This window comes from Papio anubis, chromosome Y (genome assembly GCF_008728515.1).
Source record: "Papio anubis isolate 15944 chromosome Y, Panubis1.0, whole genome shotgun sequence".
Lineage (NCBI taxonomy): Eukaryota > Metazoa > Chordata > Mammalia > Primates > Cercopithecidae > Papio > Papio anubis.
In genome coordinates this window covers 6,472,720-6,495,322 of record NC_044997.1, presented here as the reverse complement: position 1 = coordinate 6,495,322, position 22,603 = coordinate 6,472,720, and the positions used below count along the sequence as shown (strand labels likewise).

The window sequence follows — 22,603 nt, the reverse complement described above, 5'->3', positions numbered from 1 at the left end:
ATCATTAGAGTGAAAAGGCAACCTACAGAATGGGAGAAAATGTTTGCAGTCTGTCCATGTGACTAAGGGCTAATATACAGAATCTACAAAGAACTTAAACAAATTTACAAGACGAAAACAACCCCATCAAAAAGTGACCAAAAGTTATGAACAGACACTTCTGAAAAGAAGACATTTATGCAGCCAACAAATATATTTTTAGAAAGTTCATCATCACTGGTCATTAGAGAAATGCAAATCAAAACCATAATGAGATACCATCTCATGCCAGTTAGAATGGCAATCATTACAGTCAAAGACAACAGACGCAGGACAGGATGTAGAGAAACCGGATCGCTTTTACACTGTTGGTGAGAGTATAAATTAGTTCGACTATTGTGGAAGACAGTATGGCGATTCTTCAAGGATCTAGAACTAGAAATACCATTTAATCCAGCAATCCCATTACTGGGTATATACCCAGAGGATTATAAATCATTCTACTATAAAGACACATGCAAATGCATGTTTAATGCAGCACTGTTCACAACAGCAAAGACTTGGAATGAACCCAAATGCCCATCAATGATAGACTGGATTAAAACAATGTGGCACATACACACCATAAAATACTATGCAGTCATAAAAAAGGATGAGTCCATGACCTTTGCAGGGACATGGATGAAGCCAGAAACAGCATTCTCCACAAACTAACACAAGAACAGAAGGCCAAATACCACATGTTCTCACTCCTAAGTGGGAGTTAAACAATGAGAACACATGAACACAGGGCAAGGAACATCACACACTGGGGACTGTCAGGGCTGGGGGACTAGGGGAAGGAGAGCAACAGGGAAACACTTAAGGTAGGTAGATCATGGATTTACAGGTGCAGGAAACCACCATGGCACGTGTATACCTATGTAACAAGCCTGCATGTTCTGCACACGTACCCAGAACTTAAAAGTATAATTAAAACGTAAATAAACTACAGAATAATAGGAGAGTTTCCGGTCAAATAAAAGGCCACATCATATTTCTCTTAATAAAAGTATCATAAGTTCAATATGTTTATTATTTGAAATAATTAACATGACCCAGGAATATATTTGAAAAAAAATCCAAAAAAAAAGCTGAATATATAAGCTAAGAAAATTATATGATTATACTTATCTGCAGTATTATAAAACAATACCGTTTCAAAAACTTCTGAATTACAAGTTTAATATATACAATTTCACTTTTCAACTACATTGTGGTTAGATATTGAGGAATCACAAAGTACCTCAACATGCTAGATAAGAAAACGTATTTTTTAAATGTTTTGGTTCAGCTGCTTAGAAAATAAGGAAAATCTTCAGAGGATAAAACTAAGAAATAACATGTACAAATAAAAGTTCTGAAACTGATGACAATCTGGGTCAACCATAAAAGACAAAATTTGGAGCTTCCAAAAAAGGTCATATTAGGGTCTTTAACATAAAACTGTGACATTTCTATCATCCTTTGAGCTGTAAAACTGACGGAGGTGGAAAACATCTTGAAGAAATAGATATTAAATATTTTCCCTATCTTGGTACTGCTTCCACAAGAAGAAAAGGAAAGATACTCCTAAGAGTTCTTACCTGGCAGCCATCCACACAAGAATTCATATTTACTTGAAAACACAAGTATTCATTTTTACTTGAAAATGCAAAGCTAAAAATTTTTTATACAGTCTTAGGAGAATCCTTGACATTTAACAGAAACAGTCTATTCTGTAGCTGGACATTAAAATCTAGGTTTCTGAAAAAAATCCCATATATATGGTTCAAAGAAACACAAGCTCATCAAAAAATAAAAACAACAAAAAACACTAATTAAATCAAAGTCATTAAATATGGAAGGGGAGTTGTAAAATGAGTAAAAATTTGTTGAGAAAACAAGCTGTCATTAGTTCTCAGAATATGCTATAATAATTAGGTGCTGAAGGTAAAATCAGTTTAATTTAATAAGAGGATAAAAGAAATATGAAGAAAAAGGTTTTCAATATTAACTAGGAAAGTCTGAAAAATAATCAGAAATTCTAAAGAAAAAAATGTAACATTAAAAATTATAAACTAAGTGGTTTAATAGATTAGGTATTTTAAAAACTGGTGCATTTTTAAGTTCTTTTAAGTAAGTTACTTAAAAAACAATAGCAGCAAAAGAATAAAAAAAAATTGAAACACAGGTGGAAAAACATATAGAAGAGACTGGACTAATAAAGTTCCAGCTAATGGGATAAAGAAATTATAGACTGCAAAAGTTGATGACCAAGAATTTTTCAGAAGTGGTAAAAGCTGAATTCTCAAGTTTGAGAATTCCTATGTATTCCCAGAAATATTAAGTAAAAAGGTCACATTTCACACATCAAGAAAACCTGCAATACACTAAAACAAAGAGGTATTATAGCAGTCAAACAGAAAAAAACAGAATACACTACTACACACTAATGTAAGATTCAGAATTGACTTCTCAAAAGCCAAAACAGATTTTTAATGTACTGATAAAAGACAATTCTCAAACCACATTCGTATATATACAGAGAAATACCTTTATAAGAATAAAGGTAAAACACATATTTAACAACTCAAAGAAAAATTTACAAATGCCTCTGTTTAAGAATTTTTTTTTTTTTTTTTCTGGGCAGAGATTCCCTGTGTCACCCAGGCTGGAATGCAGCGGTGCAATCTCAGCTCACTGTAAGCTCCGCCTCCCAGGTTCATGCCATTCTTCCACCTCAGCCTCCCGAGTAGCTGGGACTAGAGGCGCCCGCCATGATGCCCGGCTAATTTTGTGTATTTTTAATAGAGACAGGGTTTCACCGTGTTAGCCAGGATGGTCTCAATCTCCTGACCTCATGATCCACCTGCCTTGGCCTCCCAAAGTGCTGAGATTACAGGCGTGAGCCACTGCGTCCAGCCTGTTTAAGAAATTTCTAAAGAATTTACTTCAGAAACGAAGAAAAATGGTTGCAAGAATGGCAAATAATCAAAAGAAAAAACCAAGTGTGGATAAATCTGTAGTCAGTATGAAAACAAAAATAATAAGCATTTTGTTGATGAAAAAGCTTTAAAAACTCGCACAAAAATTTCATGGGTCAGAATAGAACTGAGATAATACTTGAGAGAAGTAAAAAAATTAAATGTTAGCTTATCTTTAAAATAAAGTATTAAAACTAGCATATACAAGTTGCTAAACTTAGAAGTGGCTAAAATGGAATAAGAGGCAAAAAAAAAAAAAAAAAAAAAAAAACAGAAAAGGCAGCAGAAACTAAGTTCAAAACAAGATAGCAAAAAATGGATGTAATCATCAGTCATAATAAATGAAAATTAATTAAAAAATAAAAACTCACTGGATTAAAAAAATTAATTGTGCATTATTTACAAGTTAAACATTTAAAGTCTATGTATACAGAAAGATAAACTAAATCTAGGAGCCAAAGGAAACTAGCAGGAATGGGACCAACCGGCAGGAGAGAGAGACCAAGGTATTTATTTGCTTTATAAAAGTTAAAAAATTAATAGCAGTACAAGCTCATCATGAGAGGGGTTAATACACACATTCTGCATCTACTCAAATGTCTATATACACATATATGTTTTAGATAAGTATAAATGGCACCTCCAATAATTTAGCAGACAGTAAAAACTGATGCTCTTAAAGGCTTGCAATTGGAATAAGCTATTGGAAAGCGTTTGGCCTTAGTAATCAATGAAATACAAAGTAGTGCTACGTGGGAACATATCATACCCACAAAATTAGGTAACAGTATGAAGTGCTTTGTTAAATATATGGATGATTAGTTCCCCCATTGGTTTCAGTGTAACCTATCAGAATTCTTTTGTAAAACAATTCAGAGTATCTTTCCATTCCACTTCTAAACATAGAACCTAGAAATTGTTGCTTTAGGAGACCTGTAAAATAATGCTCATACACTATAATAGCTAAACGCCGGAAGCAATCCAACAGAAAGAAAAGATAAATGAGATGCAATCCCAGCATGCAATATTACATAATAGTGAGAAAACAGATAACTTAAAGCTATGAGCAACAATATAAATGAATTTTTGTAACACAATACTGACAGAAAAAAATCAGAGAACACACAACATTAACAAAGCTTGAAAATTAATACCCTTTGTAAAAATACATACATATGTAATCAAACACTACACTCTTTTTTTTATTATGATAAACCCATGACAGTGGAACATTTGGGTGTTAGTGGAGAGAAAGAGGGAGGTATGACTTGCAGAAAAGCCTGTAGAGAGATATTATATCATAAAACTTCAGTTCTTCTGTTCAAAAGTTAGTTCATGGATATTACTCAATACCATGCTTTATACTGACAAAAGGACTTGTCTGTGGCTTCAAAATACCACAGTTTTTTTGGGTTGTTTCAAAAAGGGAATTAGAAAAAGACCAATGTCACCAATGGATGCTATAGGTGATTCCCTTCTAATTACTTATAGTTTCAATCTTCAGTAATTTTAACTTACTTCTATTTTAAAAACTATAAACAAAGTATCTGTAAGAAAGACTTTTAAGTACTATCATGCTCAGCTACACATCTCCTAACAAAAGGACATCTGAAAAATATGTCCCTAGGCAATTTTGTCCTTATGTGAACATCATAGAGTATACTCACACAAACCAAGAAGAAACAATCCACTACATACCTACACTATATAGTATATAACTATTGCTCCTAGGTTACAAATTAGTGCGACATTATTGTACTGAATATTGTAGGCCATATAACACAAAGGTTTAAGTATCTATGCCTTTAAACAGAAAAGATATAGTGAAAGTACAGTATTGCTCCTTTGTTAAACTGAAACTGTTATGCAGCATATGCTATGTAATAGCACTTATATGGATACAGACGTCTCCATAAATAAACAGTATATATACATAAAAATCAAAGTAAGGCTTCCTAAAAATGTTAGTCACAGCTATTAGCTAAGTTTACCCTCAAACTACTATTTTTTCTGTCTAGATCAACCCTCTTGTTAGACTAATCTATATACAATGCCAAATACTAATTCTTTTGGTTCGGGCCAACATGGTAAAACAGCAGTTATAATAGGATTAATTTCTCAATGTTCAAATAATGCATAAGGATGGTGACATTTTAGCTTTTAGACGGTTACATCTCCCCAAATTATATTACTTCAGGCGTTATTTTGTTTGGGTCTCCACTATGGGAGAAATGCAAATGTGATGAGCCAGAATTTAGGATGGCAGTATGGGTTTCTTTGATTAATACAAGAAACTACCGTGTAATAAAGAATGAAATCAGTGGTTTCTGCATTGCTCCATGTGTTTGATATGAACACAAACTGATACACTTAACAGAGGCACCTCTTTCTGCCCTTCCAAATATTTCAAAATAAGCTGGTCATAGTACTTGTTTTTCGTATAAAGGTGGTAAGTTTCCAACAATTAGACTTAAGGAAAGACAGAGGAACACTATAGCTCTTCATTGATAATATCAAGATTTACACTGTTCCTTTTATCTATCCCCATCAGAGTTTTAAGAAAAAAAAAAAGATGACTGTCCATATTCTGGTTCACTGACAGATCATTCAATATCATCAAACCTCATCATTATCCCAAACATGTGAACACAACACTGTGTGGGAGAACCTATGAAAGCACTTTGATATGCCAAAATGAATTTCCCTAGTTAATGTTAACATGAACTACCAACAGTATTACCTTCTCCTCAGGAGATAAATTTCGTTTGCTATTGCTGACCGGAAAGCCACTGCCAAATTCCTTGGAATGAATATCAGCTCCATATTCAACTGTCACATCCTCATCAATGCTGCTCACCAGCCTCCAGAATTCCTTCTCTACAAGTTCTGTAGGCACCATCTGTGAAAACAAGTGCAAAAGATTATCATAGCCCCCCTATACTTTGGACCCATGTCTCCACGAGCCAGAGAACTAAGACCATCACAACAGAATCGCTACAGTCCAGCCCTCAGATCACATACATGTACAGGCATGTTGAAGTAGTCAGACTTGAAGGAATCAGCCATTTCACCAAAACTCTGCAAAGTGTACTCCTGGGTAGCCTGTTCAAATCCGAAAGCTTCAGGAGGCTGTTTACACTCCTGAAATAAAATATATTTCAGCAAGTCAAAGGGAATAAAGATCCAAAAAAACAGAAAGCTAAGGAGAGATAAATTTTTCATGTTACATTCAATATCTCAAGTGATAATTCCTCATTTTCCTATTTCCAAATAGGTTTGTTTCATCAGTAGGTATTAAACATTATTTCCTAATCTTTCCTAATATATTTCATGCCATTTGGATTATGTCCCCTTGCCTCTGGTTCACTCAAGTCTATATCATTCTACAGTTAGTGTGTCCAATCATTCTTGCATAGTAGCTCACTGATAGCTTAATCAAAACCTAACAAAAGTATTAACTTCTAAAAGGGTAGAAACTACCTCCCTAAGATCCAGAAGGTTACACTGCAGAAAATCACCAAGAACCAAAAATGAATCATCAGTGACAGACAGATCTTACCGCCAAGATACATTTTGGGCACCTCCAGATGCCTCTGGGGATTTCAGGAAGGGGTGGCAACAAGCAGAAGATGTGGTAATTGTCATCGCAGCCATCACAGAAAAGCAGCTTATCATCTTCATCCCCACGGGAGCATATCTGGCAAATATACGAGTCAATCTACCAAAAAAATAGGAAAGTAAAAAGATTAGTTGCTTGTTCTATGATACCTTATCCCAGGTTTCTAGACCATTGATGAACACATATCATTAGTCAGTAACTATACAATGTTGTATTTATGAGTTTACTACCTAGTGCAAACTATGACAAGAAACAATTACAGTGTAACACAGTAAGTTAACAAAGAAACCACGGGTGCAAAGTAGACTTTTTATACAGGTTCAATGGCATAAACAAAAATCATAAAGGTATAAAGCAGCATTGATTGTATGTATTGTATGTAATTGAATTGTATGTAATTCAAAGAATTACATACAGTTAAAAATTTGACTGGCACAGAGGGCAAGTGGAACATAAAAAGGTCAACTGACCGAGTATCCAGTTACACTTGTTCCTCTCGTGAAAAGTTTGGGAGATGTCTACTTTCATTCTAAACGGTATCTTAGATTAGGTGATGAATTAAATAGCCACCCAAGTAGTATGTCACAGAAGAGAAACATGAAGCAAAGGCTAAATAACTAGATTCTTAGATACAATTGAAAAAAAAATAGTAATAATTAACAGTTTAAAAAGAAAATGCAGTGAAAAAGTTTTTAGCAGGGTACAGTCGTATTTTGCAAAAATTACCTTCAACAAGTAGGATGGGCTTTTCAACAAGAATCTAGAGGTAAACTGATCAATAAAGAGAAAATAAAGATAACTCAAGAGCAGAAGAAACTATGAAAGTATATATTTTTAAATACATACACATAAACATACACACACAAATTATATATGTGTATATACACATGCATATATACACATATATATGCATGCATCTACACACACGCATATTACAAATCAGAATATTTATAAATATGAGAGACCAGGTGGGGTGGCTCAGGCTTGTAATCCCAGCACTTTGGGAGGCCAAGGCAGGAGGACTGCCAGAGCTCAGGAGTTCATGACCAGCCTGGGCAACAAGGTAAAACCTCATCTCTACTAAAATAAAAAAAAAATTAGCAGTGTGTGCCGGTGTGCACCTATAGTCCCAGTTACTTGGGAGGCTGAGGCAGAAGAATTGCTTGAACCCTGGAGGCGGAGGTTGCAGTGAGCTGAGAGCGTGCCAGTGCACTTCAGCCTGGGTGACGGTGAGACTCCGTCTCAAAAAAAAAAAAAAAAGAAAATTCAACAGAATTATCAGGAAAAGATTTCATAAAATAAAAAACTTTTAAACTTATGAAAGATGCTCAATATAAAAAATTGTAAACCAGGGAAATGCAAATAAAAATTACAATGAAATACTAGACATCTTCCAGAATGGCTGAAATGAAAACAAAACTGTCAATTTTAAGTGTTAGTGAGGACATGTAACCAGAACTGGTATCCAATACTAGCTGATAACTAGTCAACTATTTTTAAAAATAGTCTGACAATAATCCAATACTGAAAATATACAGTCTCAATCACAGCAATTCAATCCTGTGTATCTAGTTAACAGAAATGTCTACATATGCTACCTAGAAACATATACTTTAATATTCACAGAATTATTTGAAATAGCCAAAAATTGGTAACTACCAAAAGTTGAATGGTAAAACAGATGGAAAAAAAGCTATGCCTAACAAAATTACACTTAATAGAATACAAGAGTGAATATTAATAGAACCACACAAACGAATTTTTTGAACCACTGAACGAAGAAGTCAATATAAAAGGGGTAATTAAAAGTACACAAACAAGGAAAACTAACCCAGATATTTTTGTGTATGCGTGATATACCAAAATAAAAACAAAAGCAATAGAACTAAGTGAACAACTAGCTGTAAGGGTTAGAAAGCAGTGATCAAAAACTCCCAGACTTCAATCTTGATGATAGGTCTACCTTGTGTCCATAAAATGAAAAATAGAGAGACAAGTAGGAATAGGACAGGGGTGGTAAAGATGATCTCCCAATCATTCGGTGGAAATGACTAAAAGAAACACAAGAATTTGCAGCTCAAAACAGAAGTCTGAGAACAAAATTTCTGAAAACAGCATTTACATAAAGGAAAGGCAAACAAAAATTATCAAAACGGTGAAATTAGTTAAAGAGTAAGGAGGAAGGTAGGAATTTTAGTCTTTTTTTTTTTTCTTGTAGTGCAGATCTAAATATGTAAGACATTATAAAAATCTTCCAAGTGAGATGTAGAAAGAGTAAAAGAAGATGTAAACATACAAGGGACAAAAGTAAAACAAGATAATAGAAAACTGTCACTGCTGTATGAAATGTGACGCTTTGAGAGTCTGGAGGAATTCGCCATAAACAAATAGCTCTTTGACATAATTTATACCCGATCACGTTATCTCCTATATTAAGCTGTAGAAGTTCAGAAAATGCTGATAGAGTTGAAAAACAGAATATAGTTTTGTGAAAAGTTTTATCTAAAAAGATAAAAAATTTGCTTTTGACTTCAGTATCTTGAATAAGTTTCCTCCCCTTTCTAGTCACCTGTCTCTTCAGATAAAAGGGCTCATAAACAAGTAGAAAGAAGGAAAGAAAAAAGAAAAGTATGATGAAATAATTTTAGGTTCAATCTAATCTTGACAGTTCAAAGTAGAGTATTACAAAATCATGAGTCCTTACAAACTGGGCACTGCTGTGATTCTTTCGTAGCTGCATGGTCGTCTTAGTGCAGGGCTCTAGGCTATAGTGCTGCTTGAGCAATGCTGATGACATGTTCCCATCTCCACTTCGCTGGTCCTTCACCGTAACAGCCGGGGTGCATGTGACTAGGGACGTGAAAAACAACTCTGAAAACAATTCTCTCCTGCATCAAGATTACCAAACTACTTCTCACATGAAACTTTGCTATTTTACCCCTCTCACTTACCCAGCCTATTAAAGTTCCTCACCTTTCTTACGCACAGTCTTATCCTTATCCTTAGCCATAAGGCCCAAGCCCATCATTTTGGGACCTGGCCCATAGATCTGTAACTTCTTTAGCTCTGGATTCTTCTCAATGTCCTCCTCTGTAGGCTCTGGCTGTTCAAAGAAGATTCAAACAATGAAGTTAGTTTTACCTATACAGGCATAAATACTTTACAGGCGAAGTCTAGACAAGTCACATGGACTAAAATCAACTAACAGCCTTTACCCAATTTTGAATGGTTATTAATCACATTTTTACTGTGAGTACGGTATGGTCAGGTAGGAGCAAATGGACAAATCTGGAAAGTAATGAAGTTTCTCAACTTTTTTCATGTTAGGAAAAAAATGACTACTCCTGGGCTTGCAAGGCTAGTGAAGCTTAAATGTCAGAAATTTATACCTTATAGTAAAGAATGTAATTATAAATAAGCCCCCCTCTCCAACTGAGTTGAAGATGCAAACAGTACGAGAGGAAAAATTCTATTCCATTTAGGCTGGTATCATTAGAACCATAACGGCTTTCGGACCACAATGTAATCACAAACCTAGGAAAATGGAAACCAAGTAAGTATCAAAATACAAATCATATGCTATATATATATTATATACCATTTTCAGCATTTTTCTTAGATGACACTGTAAAATATGTTTTATGAATGTTTAAAATAGTTTGTTATATTTTGAAATTGGGCTCAATTACATTTTCCATTTATTTTAAAGCTTTACTCTTACAAATTTTCTTCTATATAGAGATTACTTTTCTTCTATTTATATAAACACACACATATATACACACAGAGAGACACAGTAACGTATTTTATGCTTTTCTTTTATTCCCACAGCAATTTCTGCAAGTAGAAACGTATATTGTGTTATGTCTATGAGTATACATAGCTTATTAAAATACTGTTCCAGAAATCATTTAATTATACATTGAGGCCATTTCCAACTTTTTGACCTTCTGAAGAGCTAAGTAACTAACTGTATTAATCTAACTTTTATTTTATACACCTTACATTGTTTTGACATTTCTGGGGGACACTGTTGGCTAGGGAGCCCAGCTCTTTCAGAGCTGGCTAAACTAAACCGTAACTTTACCATACACACCAAACTATCCCAAGTCCAAACCTCTAACTATTTGCTTTATTTAAGTATCATATACAGCCAGTATTGCCCCTGCTGTAAACCAACTCAGAGCCGTGTACCAGAAACCTACTGGCATCCACTGTGCCCCACAGAGCACTGGAATTATTCCAATAAGCTAGCCAATTCTGACATTTACACTGCCCTGCCTTGCCTGTCTCACAGAAATACAAACAAAGGCTGTGATCTGTGCCTTTCACCTTACCTTTCACCTCCTGACTGACTACTGCGGCTCTGTGTGGTATGCCATACATCTCATTTGGAAAGAAACAGTCAGCAGCGTTAAATTTTTAGCATTGACCTCTCCATCTCATTGTTACTGAATCACGTCTATAAATTAAGACTCAGGCACAAATCATTAGTACTCATGTACTTGCTGCATTATTCTTCTCAAAAGATAATTAACAGAAGTTAAGCAGGAGGACATAAACATTTAAAATTTTAGTAACTTCAAATTTTAATTTTAATAAAATCCTTCACTACTACAAACAGTGCACATAATGCCTAGTTCCTCATATCCTTGACACATTTTGACCTTTTCCTAACCAGTTATGTGAAAGGGATATGTGGTTACTTCGTATATTTTCAATTTGTAAGTAAGGTGAAACACTTTGGATTTATTATTCATCATGGCCGCTAGAAAAGGAAACTTGAACATAAGCTATGATAAAAAATAAAGAGTCCATCAGTTTTGTGCTTCTACAACTTATAGACGCAATATGTAAGTTTACACACAAAATATTATATTATGTACATTATATATTTTACATTAATGTTACATAATTTCTAATCATCACTCTTTAAAAGAGCTAATATACATTATATATTTTACATTAATGTTACATAAATTATTTCTAGCCAGTAAATACTTTTTAAAAGAATTAATATCTGCTTGTTTTAGAATAAAGTAATACCACACTACTGTACATTTCGGACAGTCTACTACCGGTTCTTGAATTACAAACACACATTAAATGGAAAAGATGTGTTAGTTCTCATGTCTCCTTCCTTGCTTTATGCAGAATTTGTAACTTTTTTTCTTTATATTTTGGAAATACTACCAATTTTTGTAAACCATACAGTTTTCAATTTTTGTTTGTTTTGTTTTGTTTTTGAGAGAGTCTTGCTCAGTCACCCAGGCTGGAGGGCAGTGGCATGATTTTGGCTCACTCCAACCTCTGTCTTCCAGGCTCAAGTGATTCTCATGTCTCAGTCTCCCAAGAAGCTAGGATTACAATTGCCTGCCACCACACCCACCTAATTTTCCTATTTTTAGTAGAGATGGGGTTTCACCACATTGGCCAGGCTGGTCTCGAACTACAGACCTCAGGTAATCCACCCACTCCAGCCTCCCAAAATTCTGCGATTATAGGCATGAGCCGCTGTGCCTGGCCCAACAATTTTTAAAACCTTTCCTGCAAAGTGGACAATGAACTCCCTCTGCCAAAAAAGTGTCTAAGGATCCATTTTATCTGGAAAAATTTTTAGACCCTTTGCTGGTACTTACAACTTGAAACAAATTTTACCGGTTTCCTAGTTATTACATGTTCATTTTTCTTATTCAGTTTTTTTCCAGACATAGTTCTTACTATAAAGAACTAAAGTACTAATACAGAATCCATCTGCATTTCAATAATCTTAACTAGATAAAATTTCTCACTTCGGTCTAGTATCTAATATTACGGTATCTCAAAATTTAAATATTGTTAGAATTATCCAGAAAGCACCCAGGGGTACACAACATTGTCTTAATTTATTTTAAGGTACTTCAGAAATAAAAATATCCAAATGTTATGAAAATCTTGAATATGGAGCAGTAAAAACAGACTTACTTAGAAGTTATTAAAAGTATAGTTTATATTTTTCATTTTCTGAATATTATAATGTTTTAATATCTTAAATATTTCCGGCTAGGAGAGACTGCCCTCCCAGGGTTAGCTACTCCTGCAAATACCCAACGGCTCACCCAGGAGTATGCCTTAATGTGTCTTTAATATGTTCACTGACAAATCCAAAGCTAATCTTCATCAATTCAGCCCATACAATTAAGAAGGCAAAGTTCCTCCGCCTTAATTCTAGGGTCAGGCAACTAGGGAATACTGCTGTAGCCTAGAGACTGCCAAAAGTATTCAAACTAGCCAATTCTATACTGCTTATCCTGCTCTGTCTTGCCTTTCCCTTGGTAAACTCAATATAGGCTATGGCCTAGGTTCTTTCCTTGTTCCTGCTACTTCTGCATGTCCAAGATGGGTTTTCCCCTCTACCACTGTGTAGCATATAGTGACTACCTCACTAAGGCCTGTGATGATAATAAACTTTGCTTTCCTGAGTCTCTGTGGTCATAGCTACTAACCACCACATGGAAGACCATAGGATAAAACAAACGGTTAACAATAACTAACTTGTATGGTATGCTTTGCAAAAATCATTCCAAGGTTCATAGAAATTAACAATACCTTATAAGCTGGCATAGTGGCTAACCTCTATAACCCCAGTTACTCCAAAGGCTGTGGAGGCAGAATCATTTAAGCCTGGAAGTTCAAGACCAGCTTGGCAACACAGCAAGACCCCATCGCTTAAAACAATAGCAATACATTTTCTTTCAAAGCATATAAAAGCAAAACTACAAAGATAAAACATTATAAATCGTATCTTTCAACAAAATAACCCATAATTCATTTCAATTAATCTTGAACCAGGCACATACAAAACAATGCTTTTAGTAATGAATTTTCCCCAACATCAAGGTCTAGATGAAACTTCTCAGCTATAGAAAGAATAAGAGGAATAACAGTCACTCACATCAGTCTGTAGTCTTTTTGCCCGTCGACTATAGCTGCTGAACTTTGAAGGCTGCACAGACTGTCTAAGGGGGATGCTGTGGGGCTTGTATTCCTTATCTTTTACCTCATTGTCAAACGGGTGTGTGTTACACTGCTAGAGAGAAAAAAATGTAGAATCAGAAATTGACAGTAATTAGTGATGCCTTCAATTACAACTCCAGCAAATAAAGCTGTAGTTCTTTCTAAATTACACAGGTCCACTCTTGTTCTTTGGATAGAACACATACCCTAAAAATTCCCATGCCTTTGCTTAGGAATGAGCAGCACAGAACATGAAAGAACATGGTCTTTGGACTGTCTTGATATCAATCTGGGTTTTAACACTTTCAGCAAACATACTGAACTTCTCTCCTTGTGCTTGAATCTCCCGGATGAAAAATGAGTAACAAAAATACTCAATCAGGCTGGGTGTGGTGGCTCAAACCTGTAATCCCAGAACTTTGGGAGGTCGAGGCAGGTGAATCATGGGGTCAAGAGACCAAGACCATTCTGGCCAAATGGTGAATCCCTATCTCAGTAAAACACAAAAATTAGTAGAGCCTGAATGACAGAGTGAGACACCGTCTCAAAAAACAAAACAAAACAAAATAAAAATACTGAATCTTTAGCAGAATTATGTACACTAAGTGAAACGTGTTTATAAACATAAATACACAGTTTTTATAAAACATTTTAAAGTTTTATGGATAATAAAACCTAAAAACTGGCCAGTCGTGGTGGCACACGCCTGTAATCCCAACATTTTGGGAGGCTGAGGCAGGCGGATCACGAGGTCAAAGGATTGAGACCATCCTGGCTAACATGGACAAACACCATCTCTACGAAAAAAACAAAAATTAGCTGGGCATGGTCACTCCCCTGTACTCCCAGCTACTTGGGAGGCTGAGGCAGGAGAATCACTTGAACCTAGGAGGTGGAGGCTGCAATGAGCCGAGATTGCACTCCTGCCTGGAGACTGAGACACTGCCTCAAAAAAAAAAAAAAAAATTAAAAACTTATTACATAAAAACACCCTGATAAATCAGTTCCCCCACCCTGAGTTAAATCTAAGTCATACCAAGCTTTTAACCTAAACTGTCTTTAAGTTACCCAGCCTCATGAAAACTTAGGAACTTCATTAAGATTATCTTTTTCAGCCAGGCATGGTGGCTCATGCCTGTAACCCCAGCACTTTTGGAGGCCAAGGCAGGCAGATCATGAGGTCAGGAGATCAAGACCATCCTGGCTAACACAGTGAAACCCTGTCTTTACTAAAAATACAAAAAAATTAGCCAGGCGTGGTGGTGGGCACCTGTAGTTCCAGCTACTGGGGAAGTTGAGGAAGGAGAATGGCGTGAACCCGGGAGGAGCTTGCAGTGAGCCGAGATTGTGCCTGGGCAACAAAGCAAGACTCCGTTTCAAAAAAAAAAAAAGATTATCTTTTTCATGTAAGATACTTAAAGGTAGGAAATGGTTACCTCTAACTTCTAGTTTAAGATCTTCTCCATAAAAAAATCTTGGGAACCCATTAGAAAGGTCACTCTAGTTCTTACTGATGTATAGCAGGAATAAAACTATGCCACATAAAGAGGCTGCAAAATGTGTTCCAGGGCCAATTCTTGGAACATCTTCACTCCAGAGTTTTATAATCTATAGACCCTGACTACTCAGGAGAAAAGTCCAATCCAAAGAGAAAATAACAAAAGAAAACAAAATGACATCAGGCCACGAACTAATTTAAGGGCCCTCACCACATGGTTGGCTCCAGACTGAAACATTTCATAGGGGTAAATAATGCGTTCATAATGTGATCGTAGCAGGGAACCAATGTTTCTGCCTGGTGGATAGTGGAGACGCTGGGCAACTCGAGCCCACCGACGATCCTTGCAAATGGCTTCATACCCACCTTCCTCCATCACAATCTGAAAGTATAAGAAACAATATGGATGAACTGTAAACAGGCTGGAAAGGGCTAAACACATCAATGAAACTTGACTATAGGGGGCTGTGCCCTTCCCCTAACACCAATCATTCTAAGACTCAAAGATTATGTCAAGAAATGCTGCCAGGCTCTGTGTTCTTTCCTTTCCTGCCTAGTGTTTCTACCACAGAAGATCTTTGATGTAACACTTTTTATTTGTTTCTCCTTTAGAAAGTAGACTACTCTTACCTTACTAAGGCTGTAAAGGTCCAAGATCCTCCGCTCCACATTGGGAATCTTTAATGAGGAGCCTTGAATTTCCCAGAATTTTGCAATCTGATCCAAATAGTTCAATTTCACTCTAGTCTGGGCCTGGGAAAGAGAAGGCCTTGTAAGATTGGCATACTCCTTAATAGGACTTCACTGAGTATGAAGTAAATGAACAAGTATTATTCTATGCTATCTACACTTCTCTACTAATGTGCCGGAGCCCCAGCTTCCCTGTCTTATCTCACCAATGGTGTCCACACAAAGTTCGCTGATTCTTTAACCTACAAGGAGCTATGAATTTGCTGTCTTAGAATCGAAATCATATCTAAATTTAAGGAATTATTCCTGGACTTAAAGGTGGCTTGACCAAAAATATGTAGGCTCCAAGAGTATTTAGACTCAGTATCACCATTAGTCTTAATGTAAACTTAGAACGTACTGATATATAACTGAAAGAACTAAAATATTTTTCTAGTTCATGTCAAAAATTTGGACATGAAACCAGTTTCTGAATTATTGCTTTCTTACCCTAACTCACATGCAGCTTCTAGCTACTGATCATAGTCAAAATTCTAATAGTAAAAAAAAATGACAAATCATTCATATACTTTCTATATTGAATACTAAACTATGAACACTGAGTTGACTGCTTTAAAAAGCAAGCTCTGCCTCTGACATTTTATTAAAGCAGAACATATGTAATACCATCAGCCTGTTGCTGGATATTTAAAAGATCCTATTTCTTCTCTGAACTCTGCTTCTGTTAAAGAACTAAAAAAAGTTTAGTCACACTGGATGCAGTGGCTCATGCCCGTAATCCCAGCACTTTGGGAGGCCAAGGCAGGCAGATCACCTACTGTCAGGAGTTGGAAACCAGGATGGCCAAAACGGTGAAACTCCATCTCTACCAAAAATACAAAAATTAGCCAGGCGTGCTGGTGTGCACCTGTAATTCCAGGCACTTGGGAGGCTGAGCCCAGAAGGCGGAGGTTGCAGTGAGTGGAGATCGTGCCACTGCACTGCAGCCTGGGAGAAGGTGAAATTTAGCTTCAAAAAAAAATTTCAGTCATTATGTGAATATGAGAAGACAAAATGGGAAAGGTACTGCCATTTTGATAGTTCTAACCTGAAACTATTGTACAACAAAAGAATGCATCATTCATCCTCAGAAATTTAAAGCCTTCTTTGTGTTCCAGCATTTTAGTGGACACAAATTATGTACTTTATAGAAAACTTTCTCCAAGATCAATATTCTGGATCAATATTCAAATTTAACACATTAGATTTCAAAACCTAAATTATACATCGTTATGAAACTACAACGGCAAGATTAGAGATCAGACTCCTTTAACAAAAGTGTGCCTCCCAATCTTACCTCCAGTTCATTTAGCCTTTGGATGCGAGGAGTAAATCTGAAATTGTCAACTTCTACTGCAAAGGGAGGCTGCCAGTCCTAGAAGAAAGTGTAAGAACCTCATAACTATGGCACAGTTAAGGATGAAGATAGCGAAAACCACAATCATTTGTTCCCACTCTTTTAAAGTCTTCTGGTAACCATTTTTTGTACACAAAAGCCTCAAATGATTCCTTCTTCATCATTAAGATTAACTGAAAAAAAAAAAAAAAGGAAAAACTGCAAATCCACAACTCTCCTTGATATCTGTCCTTCGCAATAGACACACACACACACACACACACACACACACACACACAAAACCTTTATAATCTCAAGCCTAGAAAGCGACTTCCAAGAATGACGCACATCTGAACAAACACTATGCTATTTGGGTTTGATTCCTTACTAAAAAGAAGATAAATGTAGCGCAGATAAAAAATTATTTCGTCTTTTCAAACCTAAGCCATTATGTCCTCCCACTCAGAGCAGTATGAAAAAGTTTCATTGCGAATGCTGATAAGTGCAAACATCTAAATACAAATAACGTTGCAACCTGGCTCAATATATGAGAAAAAAGCTGTACGCTCTGAGAAAACTTTTTGACTTTTCTCAATATTTTGTTAGTTGTTTACGACGACAGCACAGGCTCATTTCAGTATACCTTCTTAATTCGGTCAAACTTCTACAAGGTTCATTTAGTAGTTTTCAGTATAGCAAACCAAGATGGTCTACGTTTACGTAGATGGCAAAGAATACCACATCACTCCCATTCTTTGCTGTATTTGTTACATACATCCAAGGTCACATCAAAGAATGAAAACACCAGTCCAAGTGGTTAACACCACAAGTTTATATAATTTGCTCCTGTCATAGATTAAACACTTCTGATTAAGCTTTTTTTTTTTTTTTTTTTTTTTTTTTTTTTTTTGCGGTTAAGTATAAAAAATGCTTGTGTGTGTCTAAGCTATATTTAGTAACAGCACAACGTAAAAATACATGAATCGTACATTTTTGTCCCTACAGCAGTCAGATCTTTAGAACCCCGTGGAATGTGGCGATCTGGTACCAATTTTCTGATGCCAACTTGTTCTGGTCAGAAAAGTTAAATGAGAAATTTGGTGCTAAGGGTTTCTGGTCATAAACGTAAATAAAGCCTCGCCAAAAGGTAAACTGCCCCAACGTTCAAACCGAAGCTGCCTACTCCTAGTTTTGTTTCAAAGACTTACCGCGGGTGGGCGGATTTTGCAGATACCAGCCTTTTCAGCTATAGGCCTTATTTTCGCAATGTAGCCTAGCGGGTCTTGGAATTCAGCCCAGCTAGGCTCAAAAACCGGGCACTCAGGCGGCGGCAGGAACTCGTCACACCCCGGTTCCATGTCGGGCCTCAATGCTAAACTGTAAAATAAGAATCACATTGTCTTTAATGACGAACTGGTTCCTCCTCCTAAAAGGCCTAGGGAAATTTCATTTTCTTGAGAATTTCAGGGTTAGTTTAATCCCGTAGCCGCTTACCAATCGCCACGACCCCTAGTTTTACAACCACCATCTTGACCTCCGAGCCTTGCTGTGTGGTACGAACCGTCTCACTCCGCGGATCGATTTTTCCGGCGCTATTTCCAAACCTGTGATATCTTCTGCACCTTAGATAAAAGCTGAGGACGCAAGAGCGATTTTACCAGAAGAAAACAGCCACACACCAGTAGCTGGACTGATATTAAACATTACTCCGACTGAACAAAAGAGCAAGATAAAAATAGTATAACCGGATCTTTTTTTAAAATGGGACCACTGCGCAAGTTACGCCTGCGTATTACAGGGAAGGACCGTAAAAGGGTCTGGTGAAGTTCAACGAAGGATTTCTCAGAGAAAATTCCTCCTTTGCGGAAATATTGGTAGAAATGCATCTTTTTTTCTCTGCCGATACAAACCGCCGGCGATCTCCGTTAATGTGAAAGGATTTACTAACATTTTATGAAGACTCACTAGGTTCTCTGTTGGAGCACTTTCCTATCGTAAGACGTTTAGGAGACACGACCCCGGTACGATATGTTTATGTTCTTGTAAACTTGCGTTAACAGTGCACTTCAAGTGGGCACATTTGTCGTTGGATTTTTTTTTTTTTTACCAACTCGAGCTTCGACTTTAGGACGGGGAAAAGAAGTGCTAAATGTTTTTAAATAAAACCTTTACCGCCCATGATAAACATCCCTTAAAAATTACCTAGGATCTCCCTAAATTTTAAAATGATCACAAAGACCTGGACAGATGACAGTAAACCTTCAACATCGCTAACCATACGTACCATAAATTAAAAGAAGCACACTGCTAGTGATCTATTTTTTGATGTGGAATTATCTATACTGTTTTTAGGGAAGTTACAATTTATTGCGAGGTTTTATTTCAAAACAAAATGTTATACTTCGTTGCTTCTAATTTTATTTACAATATTTTACACCCCTGTTGAGCAAAAATCACCCTACATTGCCATTCTATTTTTTTAAGAATCAATTCACTATTGTAGTATCTTGTTCTCTGTGTATTTTTGAAAAATATGCAAAAGGTAAGTTTTAAAAATTATCTGGTGGATCTCATTTTGAAGGGGGACTGCCGGAAATGCCTTAAAGTTTGACAGTTTGGTAATTGTTTCGTATTGTACAATTCTTGGCATTTCCTTTTTTGTTTTTAAACAATTTATCCATTTCATGTAGATTATCGGCTTCGTTACTTTATTATCCTGCATTACATATATATTCCTGTTTCGAAAGTTACGTTACTTAATTTTCTGCTCTAATTTTACCAGTTTTATCTACACACTTTTTTCTATTTAATAAAATTAGGCTTATAATTTATCCTGTATTATTTCAAATGATTAGATCTATTTTTTTCACAATTCAAAATAATTCACTATAAAACAGATTTATATTTTATTCATAAGTAGATATTTCAATTTCTACATTTAGCTGTTATAAATAATGTTGGTATTAACATTTGTGTACCGGTTTTTATGTGCATGCTTAGTTTCATTTCTTGTGTGTATACACACCTACTAGTAGAATTGGGTTATATGGGAACTTTCGGTTTAAACTTTTTTCTCCGAGGCATCTGTATCATTTAATTTCCATCAAAAGTGGAAGACCGTTCTAATTTCTCCATATCCTAACCAATACTGTAATTACATGACTTACTGATTTGACCATCACAATGTGTATGAGGTCTCATTGAGTTTTGAGTTGTACTTCCTGAATTACTAATGACACAATAGTGTTGAGCATGTTTTTGTAAGCTTGTTGGCTTGTTCATGTGCTTTATATACCTTCTTTGGAGAAATGTCTATTCAAGATTTTTCGCTCTTTTCACATTGGTTTGCCTTTTTTTGTTTAGTTGTAATTATTCTTATCTGATTCTCTTATCAGATGTTTGATTTGAAAATAATTAATTCTGTGAGCTGGCTTCTCTGTTTCCTAGTAGTAAACTTTAAACAGAAAGGTTTTTAGTTTGATGTTTATCCAGTTTACTTTTTTGTGTTGTCGCTTGTACTTTCAGTGTTGCCTCTGAGGGGATTTTTGTCTAACCCAAAATCACAAAGATGTAGTCTTATACTCTATTCTGGGACCTTTATAGTATTAGCTTTTACATTAACGTTTTTGATACATTTTGGGTTAACTTTTGTAAACACTGTGAAGTAATGATCCAACTCAATATTTTTGCCTGTTGCCATCTAGTTGTCCTAGAATTTGTTGGAAACATTATTATTGCTTCATTAATTATTCTTGGCCCTTCTGATAACTTTCCATTGGCCATAAATGTGTGGGTTCATTCTTGGATTTTCAATTCCATTCTGTATTTTTGTGTATGTATAAATTCTAATGCCATGTTGTTTGTATTGCTGTAGTTTGTAGAAGGTTTGAATTGGGGGAAGTGAGTAATCCAACTTTGTTCTTGTTTTTTTTTTTTTTGAGACTGGTTGGCTATTATTTGTTTCTTGTATTTTTATTAGCTTGCCTATTTCTACAGAGAAACAAGTTGGGGTTTCTACAGACTAGCAAGCTGGGATTGAGACAGAAATGTTGAATCCATGACAAATTTAGGAAATATTTCCGTCTAGTTTCGTATACATGGTCAAAGCATGTATTTCAATTTATTTAGGTCTTTGGTTTCCTGCAACAAAGTTTTATAGTTTTTAGTATATTATATATGTTAGTATTTAATATGTATATATTATTTATATATTTGAAATTAATTTACTTCATCTTATTTTATTCTATTTCTGCTACTATGAATCAAATTTTTTGAATATTTCCCGTTAAGTGTTTGTTAGTGATGTACAAAAATATGATTGATTTTTGTATGTTTATCTTGTGTTCTGCCACCTTTCTAACTTTGTTTATTGTAATATATATATTTTTAACTTTTAAGTTCAGAGGTACATGTACAGGATATGATGGTTTATTTTATAAGTTAGCCTGTGTCATAAGGTTGGTTGTACAGATTATTTCATCACCCAAATATTAAGCCTAATATCCATTAGTTATGTGTCTTGCTTCCTCCTATGCTGCACGTGTCAGGCCTCTGAGCCAAAGCTAAGCCATCATATCCCCTGTGTCGTGCACATACACATCCAACACCCCACTGCTTTCTCTCCGTGTCTCTACCCTTTCTCTTTTCTGGGGAGCAAGAACCACCCTGACCCCTTCTCTCCGTGTCTCTACCCTTTCTCCACTTTTCTGGGGTGCAAGAACGCCCGACCCCTTCTCTCCATGTCTCTACCGCTTCTCTGCTTTTCTGAGGGGCAAGAACCCACTGACCCCTTCTCTCCGTGTCACTACCCTCTCTTTTCTCTGGGCTTGCCTCCTTCACTATGGGCAACCTTCCATCCTCCATTCCTCCCTCTTCTCCCTTAGCCTGTGTTCTCAAGAACTTAAAACCTCTTTAACTCACACCTGACCTAAAACCTAAATGCCTTATTTTCTTCTACAATGCTGCTTGACCCCAGTACAAACTCGACAGTGTTTCAAATAGCCAGAAAACGGCACTTTCAATTTTTTCATGGTACAAGATCTAAATAATTCTTGTCGTAAAATGGGCAAACAGTCTGACGTGCCTGACGTCCAGGCATTCTTTAACACGTGGGTCTCTCTCTAGTCTCTGTCTGCAATGCAACTTGTCCCAAATCTTCCTTCTTTCCCTCCCACCTATCCCCTCAGTCCCAACCCCAAGCATCGCTGAGTCTTTCTAATCTTCCTTTTCTACAGAACCATCTGACCTCTGTCCTCCTTCCAGGCTGCTCCTTGCCAGGCTGAGCTAGGTCCCAATTTTTCTCAGCCTCTTCTCCCTCACCCTATAATCCTTTTATCACCTCCCCTCCTCACACCTGGTCTGGCTTGCAGTTTCGTTCTCTGATGAGCCCTCCCCCACCTGCCCAGCAATTTCCTCTTAAAAAGGTGACTGGAGCTAAAGAC

At 36.2% G+C, this 22,603-nt stretch overlaps 1 protein-coding gene across 6 annotated transcripts in view; it reads right to left on the bottom strand.

Annotated features, from left to right (window-relative positions):
* KDM5D (lysine demethylase 5D) overlaps positions 1 to 19,552 on the bottom strand; it is a 39,880-nt gene extending 20,328 nt beyond the window's left edge. For 4 of the 6 annotated variants that reach the window (XR_004181079.1, XM_031661096.1, XM_031661098.1 and 1 more), the window contains exons 1-11: positions 18,657 to 19,552; positions 18,371 to 18,539; positions 17,124 to 17,201; positions 15,728 to 15,850; positions 15,309 to 15,479; positions 13,538 to 13,672; positions 9,577 to 9,706; positions 9,308 to 9,453; positions 6,544 to 6,702; positions 6,006 to 6,125; positions 5,725 to 5,883 (exon numbers count right to left, since the gene is read on the bottom strand). Coding sequence is in view for 5 of the 6 variants with exons in the window: in XM_031661096.1 (XP_031516956.1) it covers positions 5,725 to 5,883; positions 6,006 to 6,125; positions 6,544 to 6,702; positions 9,308 to 9,453; positions 9,577 to 9,706; positions 13,538 to 13,672; positions 15,309 to 15,479; positions 15,728 to 15,850; positions 17,124 to 17,201; positions 18,371 to 18,520 (1,371 nt within the window). In the remaining variant the exon portion in view is untranslated. Of the gene's footprint in view, positions 1 to 5,724; positions 5,884 to 6,005; positions 6,126 to 6,543; positions 6,703 to 9,307; positions 9,454 to 9,576; positions 9,707 to 13,537; positions 13,673 to 15,308; positions 15,480 to 15,727; positions 15,851 to 17,123; positions 17,202 to 18,370; positions 18,540 to 18,656 lie in introns of those variants that run through there. The other 2 variants (XM_031661097.1, XM_031661100.1) reach the window with 2 other exon arrangements.
* Positions 19,553 to 22,603: the final 3,051 nt, after the last annotated feature.